General features: G+C 38.5%; 1 protein-coding gene across 2 annotated transcripts in view; it reads right to left on the reverse strand.

Moving 5' to 3' along the window:
• Window positions 1–641: 641 nt before the first annotated feature.
• The window catches only part of LOC147030063 (1-phosphatidylinositol 4,5-bisphosphate phosphodiesterase delta-4-like), a 125,114-nt gene continuing 103,402 nt past the window's right edge, over window positions 642–22,353 (reverse strand). For both annotated transcript variants that reach the window (XM_085873776.1, XM_085873775.1), the window contains 2 exons: window positions 13,997–14,146; window positions 642–3,155 (listed from right to left, as the gene is read on the reverse strand). In XM_085873776.1, coding sequence (XP_085729902.1) covers window positions 3,064–3,155; window positions 13,997–14,146 — 242 coding nt within the window. In that variant the 3' untranslated portion in view covers window positions 642–3,063. The remainder of the gene's footprint in view (window positions 3,156–13,996; window positions 14,147–22,353) is intronic.

Genomic DNA, 22,353 nt, shown 5'->3' on the forward strand with positions numbered 1-22,353 from the left:
TCGGGAAGAACCCGGACAGATAGATTTCAGCAGTTACTGCCCATGCTCAAATGCAACATCATCAACGTCCGTCAACGTCAACGTAACGTCAACGTTACCGGAGGTCCGTCAACAGGGAAGCAGAGTCCACACAGCATCAGGATATGGTACAAACCTGATCAAATGGAAGACCAAGAAGGAACCAGAAGTGAAGAGGAAAGATGGAGTCGTCAGGAGGAACCTGGATAGGATTCGGGTTTCAGCCGCTTCTCCACAACCCTCAAACTCATTCAAACCCATGGTCCAGGAAACCATTCGGATGAAATGACTCAGAATTGCGACTTGGCTCTGGGGACTTGCGATTTGCTTGCAACTTACATGCGATGAGTTTATAATGACTTGTTCACAATGTTCAAAAAAGAATCAATGAATAAACATTGAATTGAAACAGGGTTTAAAATAAATGGGAAATGATTTTTAGTCGGCGGTGTGCGCGTTTCTCTGAATGATGACATGTACCTTGTATGTGTACATGTGCAGCGTGCCAGAGCTCATGGCCGTTGGGAACCGTTCTCCACTAATATAAGGTTAAAGGAAATGTCCACTCTCCAGGCAGCACAGAGCACACTCTGTCCCAGTAGCAAGCAACAGTCATACCAATGTAGGAAGCACAACTTTATTCAAACCATGTCATCGACAATTGTGTCTAATCGTGGAAATTTAAGGCCCCATGCACATCCCGACCAGATAAAATGATTATGTCATGATTTAAATGTCATTTGACGAGGATTATTTAAACTTCATCAATAATTGTAAATTATATCACGACAACAATTGAAGTGAATAAGTTACAGTATACATGTCATTTTCTCCAGTGTTCTGCTCTCTTTCTGCTTCCACAGCATCCCACCCCTTTCCTTCCTGATTTGCCTGATTATACGTTTCATTTCAACTTACATAATAAATATACAGTACAAGTAAATTATTAAAATCTCCTTCCCTGTTCTACATTGAATGCTTTGGTTCTACATAACAACAATTTAAACATAAGCTGATGTTACTGACTAGTCTCATGCATATCGTTCAAGTCGGTAGATACACGAGATATGAACAGTAAATTTAACATAAATTTATTTTTGCTGGGAACAAAGCAAAAAATGTCCATTGTATGAAGTTGACAAATAAAAACTGCAGTTAAACAGCTTTTCAGAGCATACATTGCAAAAAAATGAAGCCCTGTTTCTCAATTCCTTGATAGCTTGTACTCCAAGGTTTATACGTAAATGTGGGACTTGACACAAGTTGAGGGAATAATATAGTGACTTGAGACTTGCCTTCAAGATTTGAGACTTGCTTAAGACTTTGGCTGAAGTGACTTGTTGACATCTCTGCCAGACGCCAAGCGTCGGGATGACAGATTTACTAAAGATGGTGGCGTTACGTCTGGGATGTCATTATGGTGTTACATCTCATGCGAGGCTAGACTTTTATAGTGGTGTATTATTCATGACTCAATGAGAATTGCATTTTGCAACTTGAAAAAAAAAATACTGACATAATGTCCGATCCCTGGGAACATAAACCAAATTCATCATCATGTTTTTTGGCGAATAAGTGTGTTTCTTACTAAAATTAACACTGGGTTGTTTGCAGTAAAGTTTTGTGAATGGAGTAAAGAAAATTGCAAATATTGACAATCACTAAACTATATTATAGTACTGTTATATATATATATATATATATATATATATATATATATATATATATATATATATATATATATATATATATATATATATATATATATATATACACACACATACATATACACTGCAAGTTATAATGTTCAACTACTGTCAGCAAAGCGATGGTTCAATGCTAGCTTTACGTAAAGAAGCAACAACAGAGCAAGTGTTTCATCATTTCAGAATGGAAAGCCAATCTTAATCGTGAAGACTAGTGTCGTTTTGTGTTGGCATGGCAGTTCGAACAATGTGTGACATCAAGACGTTAATCAAGGTTGCTAACCGTCATGGGAGTCAAGGAGAAGCTGACCTTTCTGGCGGTACCCTTGGTCAGAGCAAAAGAGTCAACACCAGAAATGTGAGCTTCTCCTTGCTTCCCACGGTGGCTAGTATACCCTAACCCGAACAGATCGTGTTTAGTCCATCCATCAAAATATAAACCCATCCATACAAACGGAATGCACATTTCCAATGAAATTGGATTTTCTCTATTTAAAGCGTCTCCTAATGGAGTGTATTTTTGCATTGACCTTTAACGTGTTTAGTTGGCAGTCAGTAAAATAAAAAAAATCAACGTAGCACTTTGCTTGTGATGCTTCATTGGTATGGGGAATAAAATGAGGCCAATTTCCGAATATCTCAGTTCATAATAGCTTTGTCCTACAAAAGACTGTTCCATTACGAAAGACTGATTGGCATATTCTGAATTGGATGTATGGATGGCACAGTTGTTTAGAGGTATGGTATCCACCTGAGCTGTCGATTCTGGGTTCGATTTGGGACTCGACTCTAAGGTGTCACTGATTCTTCAACAATGATCTCGCTGTCTTTTGGAGGGACACTGGGCAGGTGTTCCATCTGCTAGCAATTGTCGGTGGACATTAAAGATTCCGCTGCACCTATAGAAAGAATAGGCCATTGTGTATGGCACCTCAGCCAACTTACTGCCCTCACCACTGCTGGGAAGGAAATGGCAGCAATACAAGGTTGTTTCTTTTTAGTGAGCTGTTTTTGTAGCACTGATTGTCTGGGAAGAGTGTTGACTCAACTCACATCATCAAAACAGATTGGTGTCCAGATGAGCCTCCTAAACAGCAGCAGGTTACATGTTTTGGAAAATCTCAGTTACTGTATTTACTTAACAGTGCAATTAACATGTACATCATATGTAGCAGTATACTGTCATTCATTTGTTGCTCAAATAAAGCAAGGACTTTGAGCATGCAGAATCATGGTTACAATTCAGGATGCTTTCACTTTAAAGTGTCATCATCAGATTACTGCTCTCTCTACATTTTCTAAAGGACACAATAATGGCAAATACATGCTTCTTCGAGGCTCATTCAAGATCTGTAATGTGAATGTACACAAACAGAGAGGAAGGAGCCACACTCGTGCCATCCTGTGAAAGCAGATGTACATGTCGATAGCCTGTGAAAACGAACAGGAGGAATAGAGTGGGAATTATAATTTTACTCTGATATGACCTTGACAGATGTGCCAATAACATTGTTATTTCTAATGTGTGCATATATATAAATATATATTTTTTTCAACATATTACTTAAACTGTCATCTTGTATATGTATGTATGTATGTATGTATGTATGTATGTATGTATATATATATATATATATATATATATATATATATATATATATATATATATATATATATATATATATATATGACCGTTTTTACAGCCATTTTTCCCTGCTGTGCAGGGGTTGGGCTTTTTCTTGAGGCAATGTTTTATGGCCGGATGCCCTTCCTGACGCCAACCCTGGTCGCCTCTTACGACACACAGGGATATGGTACACCTATTCTAACCGGGGCATACACCGGGACCAGTACACTGGTACTCATTTCGACGACCTCGGAAGGATGACAGGCTAAGTCAACCCCTGGTGTTAATTCAGCAGCCAACGGGGCTTGAACTCAGGACCCTGGGATCCCAAGCCACCACCCTAACCACTAAGCCAACACCAGACTTATATATATATATATATATATATATATATATATATATATATATATATATATATATATATATATATATATATATATACAGTAGACTAGATGTAAGTCGGGAGTGTGTAACTCATCACTTCGCTAAAGTCGGCAGCGTCAAAAGTCCCGAATTTATCTCATGTTAAATCCCTTTGAATAAAGGGTCATCCCTCTGTAAGTTGTCATCTCTAAGTTGTCACTTCGTCTAAGTCGTCAGATGTTGTCCATTCCCACGTAATGGAAACTCAAGTAAATTACCACTCCTAACTCGTCACATGGAACTGTTGCCTCGTGAGAAGCCCGATTTCATGGAATCGTGATGCTCGCTCATTGGTGTACACCGCCAGTGATAGGCTATTTATAACTGCGTAAACACGTTGATCGCACTGCAGGCAGGACAATGGCGACTAAGCGTAAGCTTACAACTAAAACCTACCAAGAAAAATACGACATTATCCAGTTTTGCGAGGCAAATCCACTGATGAAGAAAATAGACATAGCTGAGAAGTTGGACATCAAACGGCAGACATTGAACGATATCTTGAAGAATAAGGGCAAGATATTTGGACAAGTGGAGAAGATCGCGAGGCCGGTGGGAAGTGTGAAATGCGTGAAATGTGTGTCCTTTGAAGATGTCGATGACGCGCTCATCATCTGGTTTCGGCAAATGTTGGCTCCAGCCAAATATTCGGTTTCGGCCGACACTGTCTTTCGGTGGAGGATTGCCCAGCCAACATCATGGAATACAATGACCGGTTTGAATCCTTTCTCATGCACCAGATGCCCAAGAGTTTGAGGCAGTCAAACATTACGGATTACTTTGCGAAGAAGTAAAGGATCGATCGAGCTTAGTGTTGAAGTCCGATCATGGTTTTATATTGGCTTGTTTTGTACATTACCGCACTCACTTACACATAGGCATTGAGTGGTAATCATCACCACGATGACTGTGTGTCATGTAATTTGTCAGCATACCATCACCGATGGTATACGAATTGTCTTACAGAGTTGTTCATTATCTTTACTTTTGATAAACTGATTCATGAATTCCATCTTTGCTTGATCACGTTCCAACTCACCAACTCACCCCCACATATGCCCCGAGGATTGTGTTTTCCTTTTGGTACAATAGCCGGCTCTCACACATATGTGTCCAGGCCACGCGCGACTTCATCCTTCACCCCACAGTCATCATGAATGTTCGCATATGCGTAAGTCGTCACATTTCTAAGTCGTCACTTTTTCTCGGTCCCGATGGTAACGACTTACGCCTAGTCTACTGTATGTATGTATATATATATATATATATATATATATATATATATATATTTATATATATATATATATATATATATATATATATATATTACACACAAACACAAATATATATATATATATATATATATATATATATATATATATATACATATGTAGGTATGTATGTTCCCGAAATACAGCTAAAACAGTACACGATAGCGCAAAATGTTAGTGCCACCTTACTCACCATTCGCCTGCGGTGTGCAGTATCAAGTTTTGTTCAAATCGGGTAACAAGAAAAATTATTTTAAAAATCAATTCCCAATTCACTCAACTTTTCGTATCATGATCCATAAAGCGCAAGCACAAACCATCGACAATCTGTTCATATACCCCGACAAACCACTGACCCCAACGCTGACTCCTAAGGTAAATGCTCAAATTTTTTTCAAGGTAAAGTTTGATCACTAAATAATATTAAAATGTTGTCTTTTTTTTTTTTTGATGAAGCGGTGTCACAACGGGAAGGGAACGGGTTGAGGGGTTATCTAGTATATGTATGTATATATATATATATATATATATATATATATATATATATATATATATATATATATATAGTATATGTATATATATATATATACAGTATATGTATATATATATATATATAGTATATGTATATATATATATATACAGTATATGTATATATATATATATAGTATATGTATATATATATATAGTATATGTATATATATATATATATACAGTATATGTATATATATATATATACAGTATATGTATATATATATATATATATATATATATATATATATATATATATATATATATATATATATATATATATATATATATATATATATATACAGTATATGTATATATGTATACAGTATATGTATATATATATATATATACAGTATATGTATATATATATATATATACAGTATATGTATACATATACAGTATATGTATATATATATACAGTATATGTATATATATATATATATATACAGTATATGTGTGTATATATGTATATATATATATATATATATATATATATATATATATATATATTTATACATATATATGTATAAATATTAGGGTGGTCCAAAATCATAAGGGAAAAATTCAAAATTTGAATATTCTTGGGGCATGTTGATTATTTTGTTCCACCTGACTAGAAAATACTCCTGGCCAAATTTGCCAAAGTTCCAAAAATATTTCGGGGTCCATCAAGAGGAAGGAAGTTATTACATCCGGTGCGAGAGAAGAAGACGTCAGTGGGAGAGAGGGAGACGTCAGTTGAGCTTTCGGTTCGCTGTCGGTCGGTGTTAAAAGTACTCTTTTACTTTTCTTTTTTATCTCTAATTTTTTTCTTATTCTTTTTGATTCCCAGAGTGAGTGAGTATGGCGTGTTCTACACGGAAAAGCACGGAACTGTTCCTCTTGGATCAACCATTGGAGAAATTCACCGACCGCCAGTTGCCCACTGCCCACTGAGAACATTTTATGCTCTTTCCTTTCATTTTTCCTATTAGTATTGTGACATTATAACGAATCCGTTGAGAGACTTTGATGGACCCCTAAACCACCTCCAAATCTGCTAATTTTTTGTTTCTTTGCGTTTTTCAACGTCAGGAACGATTTGGCAAACATGCCCGCGAGAAATTCGAACTTTCATTTTTTTGGACCACATATATATATATATATATATATATATATATATATATATATATATATATATATATATATATATATATATATATATATATATATATATATACTGACGTGGTGTGCTTGCACATTGTGTAAACATACGAACTGTGTTTCCCCATTGTCTCGGGTCGCTGACCTGCATTTGATTTTTTTCATAAATTTATATTTTCATTTAGGGATGCTTTCCGATGGTTCTGTGATTTTTTCCTGGTGTATCGGCTTCGATGTCCATCGGCACACAAAATTACCGTGCTTCCCCATTCTCTTGGGTCACCCCCTGCATTTTTATTTCATTTATTTATTTATTTTCATTTGTGAAATGGAAGATCAGGAAGGAACCCAAAGAAGTAAAGAGCAAAGATGGAGTCATTGGGATGAACCTGGATAGGATTCGGGTTTCAGCCACTACTCCAGAACCCTCAACCCCATCCAGGTGCAGCCAAGTGAGCCTTACATAAAAATTTCTGCAAGAATTCACTTTTCCTGAGAGAGATAGACAATGAAAGAAAGAAAAAGAGTGTAAAGGAGATGAAAGAGGAGAAAAAGCAAGAATTAGAATGAACATAAAGGATTATTAAAAAATGAGAATAATATGAAAGAAACAAAGAACAAAAATGTCACGAAGAACCTGGATAGATAGATTTCAGCAGTTACTCCCCAGGCTCATTACATGGCAGCATCATGTACAAGCTATCAGGGGTCCATCAGCAGGTAATAATCGTCCATACAGCATCAGGATATGGTACAAACATAATCAAATGGAATGGAAGACCAAGATGGAACCCACAGAAACAAAGAGCAATGATGAAGTCATTAGGAGGAACCTGGACAGGACTCGGGTTCAGCCGCTACTCCACAACCCTCATTCCCATCCAGGTGCAGTCAAGTGAGCCTTTCAGAAAATTTTCTGCAATAATTCACTTCTCTTTAGAGAGATAGATAAGGAAAGAAAGGAATAGGGAGTAAAAGAGATGGAAGTTGTCTGACTATTCTGTGATTTTTTCTGGTGTACTGGCTTCAATGTCCATTGGCACGCAAAATTTCAACTTTCTCCGTCATCTGGAAGGCACCGATCTTTAATATCAGTCAGTGGTTAGAAAAAGCTTTATATATTAGATGTATATATGTATGTGTGTGTATATACGGTACATATATATATATATATATATATATATATATATATATATATATATATATATATATATATATATGCGGTACGACTCCATTAGTGGATTATATATGGACCACCAATTCTGACACAAAGTTGCTTCATTATCACCTCGTACAAAACTGTTCATGACTCCAACTCATTGCAATAAATCGATGACCTAAAACAGACTATTTGTAAATAAGCACACTTACATAAACACTTTTGAAGAGCATTTATCCATTATGAGTTCCCTTACAAGGAACATAAATGTAGGAGGAGGCAATCAGGCCCGTCAAAGCATGCATTTTGATTGCCAACCTATTGTTGTTTGTCCATACTCTATCCCTTTAAAAGCTGAGTGTCAAGTAAAGAAACAGCACAGACCATATTTAATCTGTGAGATGACTCTGCAGTGGTTAAAACTTTCGAGCCATCGACCTCCCAGACTCACAGAGACCCACAAAAGACACTCGAACCATGACACCACCAAGTCTGTTTCATTTATATGTTAAATGTACAGTATTTATAATTTTAATTATCTGACACTTTATAAACGTCACATTATAATTTGCACTTTAATCTTTTCCATTGACGCAAATAATTACTTTGTGCTTAGTTCAACAACATAGCCATTCACCTGAAAGGCACTTATGATAATGAACACGTTGTTTGCATAAAATTGCTCTCCAAGGTTAATACCGAATATGTATTCATGTGTGATAAAACAGATCGCTGTGAGATCACATCATATCACACAATTTTCCTTTGTTATAAGATGAGAAACAATTTTTTTATCTCATTATCAAATAGTTACATGAGATAAAATATTAATAGATAGATATTATTCTAACATTAGAAGAAGATTATGTTGTCTTTATCTGAGCTTTGAATTTTGTTCTTCAATATTTTTTATGTTGTGATTAAGATCTTATTGTTTCTTTTCTTCCTCTATCCTTAATCTTATTCTTCAACCTACTGAAATAGTCTCACACCTGTTAGCGGGGTCAGCTAGCGGAAACAGTTCTGGCCCAAGTCTTTCTGACGCCAGGGGGCCCAAGCCTGGCATTTGGCTGGCAGGAATTCGGAATTTAACCATGGGTGCTTGTGATAAGTAGAAAAAGAACTATTCATTCTCATTAAGGATAGTATCTGTCGACATTGACGGACAGGTACAAAAATGGATGAAATGAACAGAACAGTGATTGAAGTATGAGAAGCTGCCATTGGCAGCTAGGAGTAGATGACAATAAAAGCATTAACCCTTTGTCAGAGCAAAAGGCTTTTTAAAAGATTGTAATTGTAGATTAGCAGGTAATTGTGTTTGTTTCATTTAGAAGTACATGTTCTAAGGCCTAGTCATATTAGCGGCTAGTTGAGAGAGTTTGGGAGGTATGCTTTTATCCTGGGACTGGATTGTTATCGTGGGACAGAGGCTACACTTTTCTGTAGGAAATGTAGAAACGGACACAGCTGTTAGGAACTTGAACTTATTGCTACTATGTAGGAGGTAACAGGGTGCGAATAATTGGCAGATGAAAGTTGGTCAAGTAATTTTAAAAGGAGACCAGTGAAGTCGGGATAAGGATGAGGAGACCGCAGGTATTGGTGAGGGTGGGGAGAGTGCAGGCAGTGTTTTGGATTCAGAGGATAACATGTGATAAATGCAGGCAATTACGAGGATGAAGAGAATGTAGGCAGCATTGAGGGCAGGGGGAGTGGAGGCAATGGAGAGCAGAGGGTGGTGATGAGCATGGGGAAACACAGGCCGTCATGAGGGAGGGTGGGTGAGTGCAAGCAGCAGTTTTGGGGTGAGGGAGCAAGCAGCAGTGAGTGTGTGGTGAGGGCGGAGTGTGTTTTGGTAGCAGTAAGGTCGGCGTGAGAGTCCGAGGAGACCGTCGGTAGTGGTGAGGACTGCGTGAGCTGAGGCAGTGATGAGGGTGGGTCAGAGGATACAGCAGTGAGGTTGGGCCTGAGACTAGTAAAGTAACATTTATTCAAGAAATAATCTAGAGCAATTAGAGAACTCTAGCCTTGTTCCTAAATAAACTTCATTTTTGTGGGGATAATGGAGGATAATAATGGATCAGATGAGGAACCATTTGGATAACTTTGAGGTAATTCAAGGTAGTCGGCATTGATTTACGAAAGGCATGTCATATTTGACAAATTATTGGAGTTCTATGAAGCACTTTCTGATTGGGTGGATGAGGAAGTGCCATGAATGTAGAATATATCGAGATAAATCACGACGTAGGAGTTTTCTTAGCTAAGGTTAGGGTTTGTGGAGTTGTGGTGGAGTAGCTAACTGGATGATTGGAAACTGGATTAGTGATGGGAAGTAAAAAGTTGCTATGAGTGACAGGATATCTGGCTAGGAGGATCTAAGTACTGGGGTACCCCTGGGATCATTACAAGGACCGATATTTTAAATAATTTACATCAATTATTTATACAATGGGGTTAAGAGTAGCTTACCAAATTTACTTTTGACACAAAGCTTGGAGGTAAGATTGTTAACAGATTCAAGAAATTCTCAAGGCTTTCATCGATTGGGCAACATATTGGTAGATGCAGTTTGACATTATAAATTGTAAAGAGTTGGGGGTGGGTACAAATAATGAAAACAGGGACTGCATAATGCAAGGGGTAGTCTTGGAGTGTGTGACACAGGAGAAGGATCTGGGGGTGGTAGTTGATATGACCGGGGTGGGGGATGCGGTGTTTAAGCAGACATGAGTAAAGCTTATAGGGCTTTAGTTTGTATTCACAGGGAGAGAAAGTACAATTCAATAGGCGTAGTGCTCGCATTGTCTCGGAATTTGTGTAACCTCACCTAGAATCTTGTGTGTTAGTTTTGGTCACCACTTCTGAAAAAGGACATAGCTGTTATGTGGAGGATTTAGCGGAGAGTGACGAGATTGATTCCCTGTTTAGCTACATTAAGCTAGGAGGAACGGCTGAAGGAGACAGGCCATTTTACATGCAAAAGGAGGTATTATGACAGGATCTATTGGAGATATTTAAGATGGTGCAGAAGAGATTTTGTTTTTTTGCAGAAGGCTGGTGACCAAACCAGGGCCCACAGCCTCAGACAGTAATAATGAAAGAGTCTTTTTCTTCGGAAGTGGTCAATGCATGGAATGGTCTCCTTGGAAAGGTGTGGCAGCAGAAACAGCAGATGGGGGTAAAACTGGAATTAGTTAGGTACCGATACGCAGGGCCGGATTTAAACAAGGGAAATCGGAGAAACGCGCATCGGGGCCTTCACCACCCAAGGGCTCATCCAGGATTATTGTCCTGATCCATGTTTAATCAGTCTCTGTCTGCCTACATGTGTCAATATCACGATCAGATTGTGCAAAATTACATCTAAGTGTCTGATTGTTGTGAATTATAGCTTACTAGCAGAGTACCGCCACATGGGCGATCTTGTTCCAAGCACGCAACACGTTCTTCTGATGCATACCTTTATTTGGGCAGTGTATAGGCAAGTGACAGCTCTGTATAGTCAAAAAACTATCCTAGGTTATGTGCAAGAAGCAAAAACATACCTACTACTTATAATTCAAAACACCTCACTGCACTAGAAAATGTGCGCGTGCAAACACACACACGCACACACACACACACGATCTCAGGTGCAGCCTCAAGGCTGCTGGTTGCATCATAGGTTAGGGATGCAGCTATGCCACTGATGTGGCATATTACCAGTACACTGGTGCTCACTTCACCAACCTGAGAAGGATGACAGGTTGAGTCAACCCCACCTGGTGTTAATTCAGCAGCCAACAGGGCTTGAATTCAGGATGCTCAAATCCCAAGGCAGCTACCCGAACCATTAAACCAACACCAGACTCAATGTCAGGACATGAATACTGTACTGTAAATGGTGGGACTTGTAATACCCTCCCCCACCCAGAGGCGACGCTGTACGATACACATTTACACGGAGCATTTGATTCCCTCCACCCCCCAAGACCACTGGCAAAGATAAAACTACCCCAATACATTAATTGGGGTCACGCTGATCCTTTATGGCGAGTCTGGATGTAATCAGCCCAGAACTGGAGGAGGAGTATTGCGACAAACAAACAAACACACAAACACCAGTCCATGAATTATAGTAAGGGTTAACTCTGTGTAGCAAATTTTATTTAAAAAAACTTGGGCATTCATGGGATATTTGAGAAGTCTAGTTGGAAATCGTTTTGCTAATATAGTCTGCATTCACTTGTTCGAGGGATTTTTACTTTCTGCGTTGGCGGAATCCGATACCAGTAACAGGTGAAGCAATGCTTCTCGTTTCGTTTCTTGTTCCATTACTCGAATTAAATCAAATATAGCTTGGAAGTTGTAACAGTCATACAATATCTTTTTGACAGATTAATTGCCAATTTTGCCAATCTTCAGTTGTGCCTGGAATCCATTGGTTTGTAATAAAAGTCCACAAAACACTCCAGTAATTATGTATTTTATCAATAATTTAATTTATGGAGCCTGAAATGTCTTAAGGCAACTATACAGATAGAGAATTAAATAGGGTGCTGCAGAATAAGATAGAAAAGTTGAAGGTGCCATCAATGAAAAAGGATGAAAACCACTGCTTTACTTCATTGTTGGTGGCAGAAAGGGCCACCACCACTCATGTGTGCCCCAGGGTCTCCACCACCATAAATCTGATGCTGCCTAAACGTTTTGGGGATGGAGGAGTTTATGGACATTGGCAGGACTTGGTGGTGGCTTAGGTATTGATGAGTGATTGTGCACTTACTTGTATACAAATATGTACATGCTTTAGGCGATTTCCTCGTCAATTAAAATCCAAGGTCATCATGCATTATGGTTATGCATATCCTTAACCATGAAATTATATTATTATTATTATTATTGTTATTGTCTATTTTCATTAACTTTTGTTGAAGGAAAATCAAGAAGACAATTCTTTAAAATTATGTTTTTTTTTTCTCCCCAAAATAAAGCATTTCAGGCACATCCTTACTATAATTCATGGACCGGTGTTTGTTGGGTGTTCGCTAGACTACAGTTATTCTCAGGTTTTCCGTCTGTCTGTATGTATGTAATGGGCAGCTCTGAAGGTCAGAGGAGTTAACCAATTTTGATGAAACTTGACTGGTAGGTTCATACCAGGATCCAGTTCTATGCTTTTGAGCACCGTTGCTATGGACGCCACCGTTGCCTAGCAACGGCACTTTGAAATTTTTGAAAAATCCTAAAAAAGAAAAGAAATCGAAAATCAAAAATCGGCTTCCACGTTTTTATGCGGAATATAATCAACCTCTTTGTCCAAAATTTTCAGCTCCGATCAGTCAAAAACTGTATGACTAGTATGCAATTATATAGCGACCACCCATGTTGCCTACTGGCTTGTTTGTGTGTTTGTTGCACTCCCCCTCCTATAGTTTTAGGCCAATTACATCCAGACTTGCTACATAGGATCAGCATGGTCCCAATTAATATATCGGGGTGTTTTATCATTGCCTGTGGTCTTGGGGGGGGGGGGGTGGGAGGAGATGCAAATTCTCCATGTAAATGTGTATCGGGTAGCGCCGCCTCCAGGTGGGGGAGGGTATTACAAGTGAACACCATTTACAGTACAGTATTCCTGTCCTCACGTCTTCCATTACAGTGGGGTATTTTTAAACTATAAGCAGGAGGTATGCTTTTGCTTCCTGCATGTAACCCGGGTTATTTTATTTTTAATTTTTGCCTGCACAGAGCTGTCAGTTGCCTATATACCACCAAACTAAAGATATATGTCAGAAGAATGTGTTGCATGCTTGGACCATGTTCGCCCGTAGGTCGGGTACTCTACTAGTATAGTAAAACTGCAATCACCAAGCTACCTTTAGCAAAACATCACCAAATGGAATTTGCTTGCACTCAGGGGCTCAGCAACTGCTGATACACTGTGCTGCATTAATAACGTGGGAATCATTCTAGAGCAGACATTTTTTCCTCCAGTTGAGTTTTCTCAAACACCAAAACACAAAAAGCCGGTACCCTAACGTGCTGTGCCGAAGCGGCAACTGAAAGGCAAAGCTTTCCTTTTAAATAAATCTTTGATATCGGAAGTAAATGTTGACATTCTCACATTGCTTACCCCTGCACAGGCTGGAGAAAGGTAGTGTGTACTGAGCAACAAAGTCATTGCGTGAAGCTGTGTCATGATCCTCCACCACAAAACGAACAAGAGCCAGCTCAGGTACTGTCAGCACAAAGCTCAGAGACTCGTTCCACTGAGGGCTGAAGCCTGTGGAGGTTAGAATATCGATAAATGATAATATGTTGATGGTTTTCTAAAGACATAACAGCTAACATATGTCAAGAAGATAATACATACTTCGATAACGTTCACATCACTGGGATACATTAATAACTAATTAGAGGCACTTAAGGGGCCAAGCATCTGCTGCTGCTGCTGCTGCTGCTGCTGCTGGGGGCCACAAGGAGCAGTGAAGGCAGGTAAAGGTTCTTCAAGATAAGATTGAATGTGGAGGAGTTTTGACCTTGCTTTGTCCTTGCAAGTCCAAGTTTTATAGGGGGTGCTGTTCTACAGCGACCAATTGACATTTCTCAAAGTTCTTAGATTTGTGTTTATATTTTTCGTTATTCAACTTGTTTAATTGTGCAGACAAGAGTCAATCATGTACAACATGATTCTTAAATCTACACCATTTGGACGTGGTGTGCTGCATTGTTTGGGCTCATCCCACCTAACCCACCGTTCAATTCACCCACCGCTCCAAACGCATACGATCGCCATTTTCTCTTTGCTTCATGATGTTCCAGCATCCAAGTTAATACCTGCAGCTTGAATTCACACCGACAAGAGGCGAATCGATTCCGAGTGCTCTCGTGCCTTGATGGTGTGACAAAGCGTGCAGGTGTCAAACAATGGATCAGAAGGAGAGGAAATAGACCCCCTCTTCCATGTCTAATGATTGGAAATATCCGATCTATAAGCAAGAAAATGGATGAAATTTGAGCTCATGCCAGATATCTTAATGACGTTAGATACTCCAGCATTCGATGTTTCACAGTCACATGGGTTACATCCAGACACCCCCTCAATGAAACTTGATGTTGATGGATTACACTTGATATGGCTTGATCGTTCGAATAGAAATACAAATAAAGCTGTGGGGGTGAAGTGTAATTGTAAGATTAACAAACGTTGGTTGTTGTTATTGTTATGTATGGAGTCTGTGGCTGCTGGTTGCATCATTTTCTGGGGGTGCATTTGTACCACTGATGCAGTGCCCCTGTTTGCAGTAAGGTGGTACTCATTACCAGTAAGGTGGATTGATTAGCTGTCAACCCACCTGGTATTATTTTAACAAAACAACAGGGGCTTAAACTCAAGACCCTAAGGTCTTAAGCCAGTCACCTGAACCATAAAGCCAATGCCAAGCTTACTAAGCCAGTCAGTCACCTGAACCATAAAACCAATCCCAAGCTTACTAAGCCAGTCAGTCACCTGAACCATTAAACCAATCCCAAGCTTACTAAGCCAGTCAGTCACCTGAACCATAAAGCCAATGCCAAGCTTACTAAGCCAGTCACTTGAATCATGAAGCCAGTGCCAAGATTACAAACGTTGATGCAATAACTTCAAAGCAAGAATCTGCAATTCGAACGTTTAATTAATTTGTGTTTCCTTCATACCTTATTACATACCAAGATAATTTAACCAAGTGCACATTTTTAGCTCCCCTGGACTTTAGTCAGGTGAGCTGACGCGATCGAGCAGTGTCGTGGGTGAGTGAGTCAGTCGGTCCGTAAACATTCCAATCATTATCACTTGAACGATACACATGATTTTGATTAAATTTGGCCACAACTTCCATATCTGATGCTGAACGAAGGTGTATTGACCACATCAAAATCTGCGCTCATTGAGGGGGTATATGGGGGTTACTTTTGACCCCCTCCCAAATTGGGTATTTGCTCTCTACTCCAAAACTACACAAACAATTTCGATGAAACTTTATCACAACCTTCATCACCTGTAATGTACCAAAGTTTATCAACTGCATTAAAATCTTCACTCATTGAAGGGTCTACAAGGGTGGGGGGTTGAACCCCCCAAAATGGGTATTTGCTCTCTTCCCCAAAACTACACATATTATTTTGATGAAACTTGACCACACCCTTCATCACCAGTGATGTCCCAAAGTGTAATGACCAGACTCACTTAAGTTCCTACTTGGCGACTTAACGATTGCAAATTGGATGGCATCCTGCTCCATCTATGCTAATAAAAGGCAAATCGCAGACAGAGCAGGGGGGGGGGGAGACCGGAGAGGAAACGGTAGAAGACAGAAAGACCACCAACCAACCTGCGGTGAGAGAGTGAGAGGCCCAAACACTTAGCCCCATGAATTGGAGAACAAACTTGTAGTTTAACACTACTTTGGCTCTGAAATTGTCCCAATCACGCATGCACAAAGATGAGTGAGATAATTTTTTCACTCTGTCTGCCTGGCAGTCAAGCAAAATTGAAAAATCATTCCAAATAGGAAACCGAATTGTTTTTAAGGACGTCATAAAGGACACAATCAGCAAGCACAAACAACTAATATAATGTGTTTTAATAAGATGGTAGTAGAGGATACATGGGGCATCTGAGGCAGCCATTCAAATGAATGGGGGAAAAGGGAAAAACTTTATAACTTAAGCCCCAAAAGCCCAAAATAGGAGACTGATTTTCTCCCCCTCCCATACAAATAAATGTAAAATTGAGACTGATTCCCTTCCCTCCCATACAAGCAAATGTAAAATTGAGACTGATTTTCTTCCCCTCCCATACAAGCAAATGTAAAATTGAGACTGACTCAAGCCCCAAAGCTCAAAATAGGAGACTGATTTCCTCAACCTCCCATACAAGCAAATGTAAAATTGAGATTTACTGATTAAAACACTTCTTTCCTTTCATATTTTCATTCCATTCAAAGAGCGAACCAATGAATATTTGTCCATGTTCTACTTTGGGGAATAAATTAATTTTCCTATTATATTCACTTTATCTCTTCAAGCACGAAGGAAAGGGCTGTTAGGGTGAGTTTTGTAAAATGGGGAAGTGTTTTTAGAACACAGTCATGCCGTGAAAATGAGGAAGTATTCTGTGCCCTTGTCTCTCGTGGTTACATTTTAAATCATCAGAACACTAATAGAACAAAGTTTAGTTAAAAACAGCTTTTAAATGTAGGTTTTATCAAAAATCATTCAAAGCAAGATGTTTCATTTTCATGTGAAAATGAGTCAGTTTTGAAGTCAGCCAAGCTGCCTCGCCCGAACCAAGCCAAAAAAATTCCGAAGTTATTTCCCATGTGGAAACACACCCTGGAAAAACCATTGTGAAATCTCCCATTACGTCATCAAGTTGCTTATTTAAACCGACTTGTGTGCCTAGCGTGTTTCATTCAGAGAATGGATTGTGCAGAGGAGTACTCCAAACTTACGGATCAATCGTTTTCACAATATGACAGGTGAGATCTCAACCCAATTCATTATTTGTTGTTTTAAACAGAATTAAATCACTATACAACCAATAATTATTGAATGTCTTTTTTCCAACAGGTTGTCCCCAATCAGAACATCGTTGATAGCTCATGTTGAAAATGAATTATTTGAATATCACGAGGAATAGATAAAAATGAACGACTTTCTTGAAGACATTTATTCGTTTTGAAAAGAAGTGAATGATATTATTGTTGGCTGGAAAGAAATTCTCTCACGTCCTTCGATCCCGAGTTCAAGGTGAGGAATTATCACTCTTTCTCTGTCTTCATGTATGTGTATATGTGTATATGTGTATGTGTGTATATGTGTGTGTGTGTGTGTGTATATGTGTGTGTGTGCATGTATGTGTGTGTGTGTGTGTGTGTGTGTGTGTGTGTGTGTGTGTGTGTGTGTGTGTCTGTCTCTGTCTGTCTCTCTCTGTTCTCCTTATACACAACATTTTATTTGACATGGTGGTAATTTTTGACTACTTGCTTTTTATTTTCAGCATTAAAACTGAATCATACATGGGTGAATTTCACAACCTTGAATGGGAAGATGTTGAAATTCCACAGGGTGATTTGCAACTTGTTCCAGTTTAAATGCTCATCTGGATGAAATGGACACAAAACTCGATCTTCTGGAGGTAAATGTTATCTTTATTATTTTATTAATATCATAATATAATCACCTTTATATACCCTAATTCTTCTTCACTCTTTGTTTTTAACAGAATATGTTGATCGAGTTTCAAAATCACAAGACATCTGAAGCAGACTGCTGGGAAAGATCGTTCATTCTCGCAACTGAATATTTACCCAAAGAAAAATGTTAAACCGGACACCACAGATGTAGCTTATATGGGTTGTGTTTGCGTGGGTGGAGCTTATGTGGGTTGGGCTTGAGTGGGTGGAGCTTGTGTGGGTGAGTGAGGCTTGTGTGGGTGGGGCTTGTGTGGGCGGAGTCAAAAAGGGGCGGAGTCAAAAAATCAATTTTCTTTGTCTTTTGTAATTCTTGTGAATAAAATGAACCTAAAATCTGTTCCCCTTCTAAATCATATACCTTATAAGTCCAAGGAACTGTATCTATTACATCAACGATTTTAAAAAGTTCATTTGTCCATCGCTTTGTATGAACCTTTTTCAAAATGTGATTTCCACCTATATATTCTTACTATATCACCAACTTTGAACTTAGATAAAGAAAGTCCAAGAAAAGAATGATTAAGTGATTACCAACAGTCATTTAATATAAAAGGTAAATCTCCAGAAAAACTTACTACATTAAATGATAAAGAAAGTTATGTTTTGCATCAAAGGAACTTGAGACAATATTTATCTGCTGGGTTGAGAGTGAGGAAAATTCATCAGATTTTGAAATTTAAACAAAGTCATTGGTTACAGAAGTATATTGATTTTAATACAAAAAGGAGAACAGAAGCAAAAACAGATTTTGAGAAGGACTTTTATATATTGATGAGTAATGCTGTATTTGGAAAGACTATGGAAAATGTTAGGCATCGACAAAACATAAGACTTGCTACATCTTGGAAACAGGCTTCAAAGTTAATTAATAGACCAAGTTTTGAGCGAACGGAGGTGTTTTCAGAGAACTTTTGTGCTATTCATATGAAAAAAGAGAGTATTGAAATGGATAAACCTATTTATATAGGAACATCAATTCTTGACTTGTCAAAGTCGTAGATGCATGACTATTACTATAACAATTTAAAATCAAAGTATAAGGAAAAGGTGTCATTGTTATATATGGAAACAGAGAGTTTTAGATTAGAAATTTAGACAAGTGATGTGTGTGAGGATATGATTGATAATATTGATATATATGATACAAGTAATTACAAGTCAGGTGATGTGTTGTTTTCATCAAAGAATAAAAAGGTTATTGGTAAGTTTAAAGATGAATTGGGTGGGAAGGTCATGAGTGAATTTATAGGATTGAGATCAAAGTCTTCTGCTTTTACTTATATTGATAATAATAACATTGAAAGGTGTGATAAGAAGTTAAAGGGGATAAAGAAAAATATAATCAAGGAAACAATAAACTTTAAACATTATTACAACTGTTTAACCTTAAAGAAGGAAGAGTACAGAAAAATGAACACAATAAGAAGTTATAAACATCAATTATATACAGAAGAGATAAATAAGAAAGCATTAGGAGCTTTTGATGATAAAAGATATATTTTAGGGAATGGTATCAATAGTCTACCTTATGCTTGTAAGTATAAGTGTTGAAATATTCAGTTGGCAATTTTAACAGGCAACCGCCGTCTTTTTACTGATTTATAAATGATAGAATCAAGCAATAACCAAAAACCAAAGAGTGGAGATGTAATCAGCCTTGGTATTTAAATGGGAAACATAAAGAATGTGAGAAATATCATACAAGTCTTATTGCCGAAATAACCAGGGTAAAAGTAGATAAAACAAATAAGCGGATAAATTTAATTACAAATAAGTTGGAGGATGTAAAGAAAAAAAAAATATCCTTGAATGGACTGAAAACTTTGTTGGTTATCAATTGAACAATGGAAAAACAATTTACTACAATCTCAAAATGATATGTGGCTCAGGAGGTGGTCAGACAAGAGCATTACGAGAAGTTTATCATTTCATCTCTGCTCAACAAAGACACATAAACCAAGAACCAAGTTCCAAAGTAATCTTTGTGAATGTACTCGATGGTGATGAATGTAATGGGAAAATTAATTTATTCCTAAAGTAGAACATGGACAAATATTCATTGGTTCGCTCTTTGAGTGGAATGAAAATATGAAAGGAAAGAAGTGCTTAAATCAGGAAGTCTCAATTTTACATTTGCTTGTAATGAAGGGAAGGGGATAGGTGGGGAGATAATCAGTCTCCTATTTTGGGCTTTTGGGGCTTGAGTCAGTCTCAATTTTACATTTGCTTGTATGGGAGGGGAAGAAAATCAGTGTCCTATTTTGGGCTTTTGGGGCTTGGGTTAGAAAGTTTTTCCCTTTTCCCCCATTCATTTGAATGGCTGCCTCAGAAGCCCCATTTATCCTCTACTGGTGATGTTGAAGATGCTGCGTGAGCGGCGGTAAAATTGTATATTTTTTATTTTTTACAATCTTTAAAATCTTTATTTTATTTCACTTGAATTATATATGTGAACATTGTAGAACACAATCACCTTCTTTTCACTTTCAAAATGCTTTAGTTTAGCAGTAATTGGACAACATGTCCTGGATTTTACATCATCTCGACGAATGTTCATTTTTTCTCAAGACTGTGCAGGGTAATAGGCACAGCAACGAACGGATCATGATCCATAGAGGTTGGACAAAAATGTTATCAAAGCTTTTTCAGCTGAAATGTCTTCATTGGTGGTATGTCTCAGCAGAAAAAAAACCCCACCCGAATCCGCCCATGGGAAACATCGTTTTGACCTCAAATCCAAGATGGCCGACATTGTACAGGTGCAAAACTTAAAATGGATCTAATTTTGGAAAGAAACAACATAGAAACACTTTTAAGGTGTCATTTTTAACTAATTTGAGGACTCTTGTTCATTTAGTGAAATTTTCGGAACCATTAGAGGTCACGATTATGTGTTAAGGTCAAGGTCATTGTAAAATTTAATCAAAATTTGATCTCAAAAGCTCACCAAATGATGCGTATTAACCCGGGAAATTCTCCAGAGTGTGGCATCATCACCTATAGATCACATTGAAGTGTAACTCATTCTCGCTGGCCCGAGGACCCATCAAAAAGTCGGGTTTCTGGGCCAATCAGTGTTGGGGATGAGACCCGTGATATATATACGGGGTTATTATGACGTTATGTGATAAAGAAATGTAACATTAAGACAACATGGACGTCATATAGCATTATGCCATCATGCACGTTGTTAACTTCTCCCCTCTCTCATGCTAATTCTACCCTCAATCTGAATGCAAACCCCACCCAGATCCCACCCTCAACACCCATTGGTGCTTTGTTAGTGGTGCTTTGGAGGCTGACATTGGTGCTTCAGTCTCAGTTTCTGCAGAAATGCTGTCTAACCATATGAGGTAAGAAAGCTTTCCTTGCCAACACAAGTCAGGTAAACAAGCAGGCCCTCATCAGCACTTCCTTGCAGAGGATATGGTCAAAAGCAGACATCACCGTTGAGCATGCAGAAGGGGATGCTGACTACAAGATCTGTATGCTCGCACATGTTTGTCTGCGAAGAACAGTCAAACAGCCATTGTAGCAGAAGATTCTGATGTATTTCAGTTGATGATACATCATGCTGATGCCACAGATAACAGTGACAACCTGTACATGGTGACCACAAAACAGACGGTGTGCATCACAGACGTTGAAGAAGAAACTGGATCCTGCCCTCTCGGAGAAGTCTACTCTTCCTGCACGCTTTCAGTGGGTGTGATACCACATCAAGGCCATATGGAATCGGCAAAGTGACTGTTTTATGAAGTATGCAGCACTGAGCAAGTCAGCCACCGTTTTTATGTCTCCGTCTTCATTGAAACAGGACATCGAACAGGCAGGGAGAAGATGCCATGCTGGAGATATATGGGTGCACTACATCACTAAGCCTCCAACGCAGCAAGGGTGACGAAGTTCCCTATTGAAAGGTAGTTACTTCTACACAATATGTATCTCCAGAAAAGATTCTGCCGACGAGTGACACAGCCACAGCACTTTCATAGTCATCGGACTTATCACCAAGTGCAGGGATGGGATGGCAATGATATCGCCTCTGAAGTTTGTGGTTGGGAAAGCCACTCCTGGTGGTCTTGTGCCTATCATGATGACTCAGCCAGCAGCACCAGCCTCCAAGATAATTCGGTGCAATTGTGGTGGCCAGTGTGACCAAAAAACATGCACCTGCTGCAGAATGGACTACAGTGCACACCAGCTTGTGGCCAATGCAGGGGAATAACATGCATGAATGTGCCACATGTGG

This window comes from Eptatretus burgeri, chromosome 3 (genome assembly GCF_056783735.1).
Source record: "Eptatretus burgeri isolate ZD-2024b chromosome 3, Ebu_testis_v1, whole genome shotgun sequence".
Taxonomy (NCBI): Eukaryota; Metazoa; Chordata; class Myxini; order Myxiniformes; family Myxinidae; genus Eptatretus; species Eptatretus burgeri.